At 45.2% G+C, this 6,199-nt stretch overlaps 1 protein-coding gene across 1 annotated transcript in view; it reads left to right on the plus strand.

Annotated features, from left to right (window-relative positions):
* Positions 1 to 3,372: 3,372 nt before the first annotated feature.
* LOC145397062 (glutamate receptor ionotropic, kainate 1-like) overlaps positions 3,373 to 6,199 on the plus strand; it is a 75,907-nt gene continuing 73,080 nt past the window's right edge. The window contains exon 1 of the mRNA XM_080270274.1: positions 3,373 to 3,537. Within this exon, the coding sequence (XP_080126400.1) occupies positions 3,373 to 3,537 (165 nt within the window). The remainder of the gene's footprint in view (positions 3,538 to 6,199) is intronic.

Raw genomic sequence — 6,199 nt, forward strand, 5'->3', positions numbered from 1 at the left:
CCTGGTTTTCGATGAGAGCTCGTCAGGAGTTCAGCCTGCCTTCACTATGGACGAAAATGCTGAGTGTGTCGACTACCTTTTGGCCTTCCTAGATGACGAAGTCATGCAGCACATATGTGATGAGACCAACAGGTTCGAATCACAACGTGCTGCTAGTGGTACAGGTGCAGCCAAGATGCAACAGTGGACCATGCTGGGAGTGCAGGAGCTGTATGTGTTCTTTGCCCTCATGCTTCTTATGCCACACTCCAAGAAGCATGAGTTGGAAGAATACTGGTCCATGGACCCCTTACTACCCTCACCGACCTTCAACAAGTACCTGGCCAGAGATCGCTTCCGGAACATCATGGGAAACCTGCACTTTGCCGATAATGATGTACCTTCCCAAACCGACCCACTCTGGAAGATCCGGGAGATTCTGAACAGAATGAAGGATAAGTTCATGTCATTCTTCCACCCATTTCAGAAGGTTGTCATTGATGAGTCCTTGGTTCTGTTCAGAGGACGTCTTCGGTTTGTCCAGTACATTCCAAGCAAACGCCATCGCTTTGGAATTAAGTTCTTTGTACTGTGCAACTGTAAGACGGGGTACATCCTTGACTTCGTCATATATTCAGCCAGCACTGTCGATCTCGATAAAACACACCCCCTTGGCTTCTCAGGCTGTGTAGTGAAAGTGCTCCTAGAAAAGTATTTTGGTGGGAATCATGTGCTGTATACAGACAACTACTATACAGCACCGAAACTTGCCAAATACCTTTCTGAGCACGGCATTGGCTCCTGCGGCACTGTGAAAAGTAATCGTGCCAACTTCCCCAAATTACCAGAGGCAGGAAACTCGCAGCGAGGAGACGTGCACCTACGCAAGTCTGAGAAGATGCTGGCAATACGGTGGCATGACAAGAGAGTCGTGCACATGCTCACCACCGTACATAAGGGGGAGATGAGAGACAGTGGGAAGGTCGACCGTAGGACAGGCGAACCTGTGATGAAACCTGATGCTGTGTTGGACTATAATATAAACATGCGGCTGGTGGACAAGTCCGACATGATGATTGGTGAGATTGACTGCCTCAGGAAGAATACTAGGTGGTACAGGAAAGTTTTTCTGCATCTCATAGATATGACGATGCTGAATGCCTTCATCCTGTACAAGATGAAGGTAAAGCCACCCAAGTCCTTCTCCCTGAGGTTGTTCGCCAGGACTTGTGTCCAGCAGCTGCTGGAAAAATATGGTAAGGTGCAAGCAGCAACTCCAAGGAGCCATCCAGTTACACTTCCCGACCGACTTGAGCAGAGGGCGTATATGGATCGGCACAGACTTGAGCTAATGCCTGCCACAGGGAAAAGGAAGGCTGCGATTCGCAGGTGTCAGGTATGTGCGCATACCACACGCCGCACACCTGAGCATAAACGCACCTCTTGGCAGTGCGCTGAATGCCAGGTTCCCCTCTGTGTAACCTGCTTCTTCGATTATCACAGCCAGAAGCAGTTCTAACAGTGCAAGTGTGGAAGCAGAATTATTTGAAAATAATGTGTAAATAATGTGTAAATAATGTGTAAATAGCAGGTGAAAGCAATGGATGTTCAGTTCCTATGATTGAACAGTGTATTATAGTTTCATCTTACTGAAAGTGACAGTGAATAACATATTGTAAGTAAAATAGAGGGGTAAATATTGAAAACAGAATAGAAAATGTAAATAGTAATGTAAGTAATTAGTAATATAAGAATATGAGTACAAATAATTTATGTTATAACAGTTTGAGTGAATCCGTGGCTCTCTACGTATTTTACTGACTGAAAAATAGAATGACTTCAGTGACAATAAAATAATACGACTGAAGGAAACTTAAGGAGAAAGACTCCAGATATATATAAGTGTGATATAGTAATAGAAATATAAAGTGTGAGGGGTTTTATGAATAATAAATGACAGAGTGCCTAGAGCGAACTAGCGCAAGTGCGGCGATCAGACGCGCTCGTAATTTCCATTGCTTTCACACTGTTTTTTTTTTTAGTATGGATCCCAAACTACTTGAAAATGGTAGAATAGTGTTTATAGTGTTTGTATCTGGCTGTGGTAATCATATAACGGGTTGTCGGGAAGTGTAAAGTGGAGACTTAGTTACCCTACTTCAGAGGTCTCCACAAGTCCTACGAAAACAGACGAAGGCTCAACAATCATTCCAGGAGAAAGCTGAAGGTATGTGCTATAAGCATATATAATTTTATTATTCTAGGACTAATAACTGATTTTTAGCAAATATTTTTTGAGAGTCTGTCGGAGCCCAAATAACCCCGCGGGACACGCAAGTAATTGGTAAACAAGCCCGCGGTGTAGGGGTTAATGGTGCAGGAAACCACAGAAGTCCAGTCCCTCCCTATCTGGTTCAAGAAAGTGCAAGCAAGTGCAGGGCTATGCATGATCAGTGCCATATCTGTTACAAATGCCTACAATGGTGCAGTGACTGCCCTATCATCCTTTGAAGAAGGCAGCATTGTACAACTAATGGCTTCAGAAGACAACACTCTCGGAGCATTGGTGGAGACACCCTCCTTCTCCTGGGCCAAGTGGGACGTCTACTACCACAATGCCTGGAAAGTGACTGTGTTTTTGCCTCGTCTTTGTTGCCAGACCACTTCCTGTCATTTCTGGGGAGTGGCCTGACACTTTTTCAGAGCCCTTCACAGGGTCATGCCAAGCCAGTTCTCAGTGTCAGTGAAAAGCAGCAAAAGTGTCATTGTTGCTCATCTCTCTGGATTTAGCTCCCGTCAGCAACCTAACTACTCAGGTTCTGTACTGGTAGTGGTGGCTCAGTTTCAAAAATAGCTCAAATGACTTGCAAACAATCTCCAGTAAAGGCAGTCAAGAAGTGCATTAATGCTAGAAACATGGCGTTCACCATGACGGAATGAGTATCTAGGAAAGCAATCATCCAGGAGGCTTCCTTTCCTCCTCACCTGGCCCTGGATGCTTATGTGAACGAGGCATATGCTCTCCTCCCATGTACAGTACATCTCCCGCCTTGTTCTCTAACCTCCCTCCAATGGCGGAGATTGCCTTCTACTCATCATAACAAGCATTCCATGTGTACCAAGAAACACATCCAGTGTGACAAGATGGACCAAGGACCCCACACCACAAAAATTAACACTAGCAAAGGAATGTCATAAGACATGTACTGATCCACAGGGCTCTGGCTCACCTAGTTCAAGGCAGCCCTCTCCCAGATACCTGGCAGACCACACACACATGCTTGGCCGCAGTCATGGTGGACAGCACACATGCTTAGCCATCAGCTTCCTACCCTCAAGATACTTCCCTCCTCTGTGAGGCCAATCCACAAGGTAAGACCCCCTCTGGACAACATGCTGGAAAAAGGGATGGTGGAGCTCATTAGAGGGCTGGTGGTCGTCTCTCAAGCCTTCACGGTTCCCAAGCAGGATTCATCACAAGACACACTGGTAGTGGACCTCTGCCATCTCAAACAGTCCATTACTACCCACTGCTTCAGGATGCTGATGACAACTCAGGTTCGACTTCATGTCCGTCAGAGAGAATAGTTCACAACACTATACCTCCATACGACCTACTGGCACATTCCCATCCACCAGTGTTACAAGAAATTCATAACAGTTTGAGCAAAAGAAGTTACTTACCAGTCAACATGCTGGCATGTCGGTCTTTGTCTAGCTCATTGTGTCGACATCAGACTAACAAAGGTGGTGGTGTGTCATTTGATATCAGAGAAAATCACCGTATTAATGTATGTCAATGACTGGCTCCTCACAGCAGCCAACAAGGAGGAGTGTCCCAAAATATAAGTTAGGTAATCAATGCAGCTGTGGGGCTTGGCTTCAAAATCAATATGGAAAAATTTTCCTTGGCCTCTGTGAAGCAAGTAATCTGGTTATGCCTGGAGTATGACTCCAGGCAAGTCTGAATGTGCCTTTCCCCAAATAATGCACACTGCATATGAGGAAATTTGGTCAGGATTGTTCTTGCCAACCTGAAGTCACGAAGACACTAGGAGTCTCTGCCGTGGGTGTTGAACTTAACAGCGAACGTATTTTCCCTTGGCACGTTCGGCCACTGCCATCTACCAAGGGAGGTCAACGTGATCCCAGCAGAAAGAAAGCTGCACTCGGCACATGCTCCATCCAGTCCCTGCAGACCCTAGGAGACTGTTTTGATGATTAATCACGCCACTCTCTCTTAACACACAATCGTAACCAATGCCCCAGACATGGGGTGGATCATGCAGTCAAGAGGGGCAACAGCAGCAGGGGATCTGGACAGAGATAGCATGATAAGCACTTAAACGTGAAGATACAAAGGGTAGGCTACTGCGAATGGACAACCAAGTAGCAGTACATTGCATCAAATACTGTGATATGTGAAGGTCAAAGCCCTTCAAGACACAGACGGTAGAAATAAGGCAGCTCACCATCGCTGTTGGTACCTGTCGACTCAGTACTTTTTGTGGAGAAGAACCATAGGGTATAAGCTCTTTTGAGGTTAAAGTTTGCCTTAGCTGAAGAGACTCTTTGGAGGGGTATATTTAACTAATTGGTTCTCAGGTCTGGCCAAATGCTGGTGGACCTATTTATCATCAAAAAACCAATGCAGTCACTGCTCTACCAATCCAAGATACAATGTATGCTGACGGGACACTGGATGCATTAGAGGAGAACTGTATGAAGCAGACACTCATGTATCTGTTTCCCCCTCCTTCATCCAAAGTTCTCCTAAACGTAGTTAGCAGGGTCAGACTTGACTGGGAGAAATCTGCTCTTAACACCTGAGTGTTGCATAGGTTGTGCCCCAGCTCACTTCCGTTGAGAAGGGCGTGCCGTACCAACTCCCTAACAAAGAAGCCCCATTCAGCATTGAATCTTTATGCATGGCATTTTTTATGGCGGGTTCTAACCTCGTGCTATCCACCGAATGTCGTGGAGGCTATGCTACGTGCATTATGGGCCTCCTCCACTAGACAGTACTAGTGGGGCTGGGCTGCTTTCTTCTGTTTCTGAGCAGAAAAGGGTGACCAGCATTATGGAGGAGATTGTACACTCGTGTGCTGGTTCTGTCGATGTCTTGGCAGGACGTACTTTTGCGAATTCGAGGATATAGCGTCTTGCTGCTTCCAGCAGAAGTGAAATGAGCTAACCCTACAGCAAACTAAATGTGAACATCTCCTTTGACATAAACAGACTTTTTGCCTTCAGCTTCAGTGCTAGGAATTACATCAGTGTCAACAGTTAGATTAAGGGGCAACTGTTAACATATTATAGAAGTGCATTACATGTTTATGAACCATTACTACAGATACAGTAGCAGCAGCTTCATAAACTTACATTTCGATGCCTCTTGACATGTTTGTTATTACATTTCCAACTGGATATATGATTTGATTATATGAACTATATGTTAGATAGGGGCAGCCACCATCCATTTTGTCCATGTAAAGCATTCTTCTGGTGAGGTGATTCTTCCATAAGTGACAAACCAAATGGTTTCTTGTAATCCAGAAAAACATTTACCAGGATGGGTGGTAACCATATAACCAAATCGATTTTGGGGGGTCTATTGTGTTCAGGTGCTTTACTGGATGGGAACCATAAAGGTTTCCGTCTGAGGGTTGTTTCGGGATCATTGCTAAGTCGATGTCACTTGAGCCCATTGGGTTTTGTCACCCTTGCCTTAAATGCCGGTACTTAGTATCCAGGCATCAGGCCCCTATCTTATTGATGGGGAATGGAGTACTGCATGATATATAGATGAACTTTCTACTTTGCTAAATGGCATATTGTCCTCACAGATGTTGGCCCTAAGGATGATGAAGCATGGCCTGTTGCTGACCATCTTTGTATGTGATGCAAGGAGCTCTCTGCTTACACCATTTGCAGGTACAGTTACTTAAAATAAGAACACACATTATGTGACCTTATACGTCTGTATGAATATACAGTCATTCTTCCATACTTATCAAGTAAATTTCACTCACATACAAGCCTGTCTCATGCTATAGCTTCTTGGGGTCAACCAACACAAACCTTCCCTTGTGGACCTGTTTATTGGATCCTCTTCCTGCATGACCCTGTTTCCCCAGGAACTATTTCCCCCCATAGGACGGTTTCCTCAGGATCTTTTTTCCCCCATGGCTCAATTGTCTGCCACTAACCTTGACCCATT

This window comes from Coenobita brevimanus, chromosome 40 (assembly GCF_032717465.1).
Source record: "Coenobita brevimanus isolate Jiangsu-jjx chromosome 40, ASM3271746v2, whole genome shotgun sequence".
NCBI classification, from domain to species: domain Eukaryota; kingdom Metazoa; phylum Arthropoda; class Malacostraca; order Decapoda; family Coenobitidae; genus Coenobita; species Coenobita brevimanus.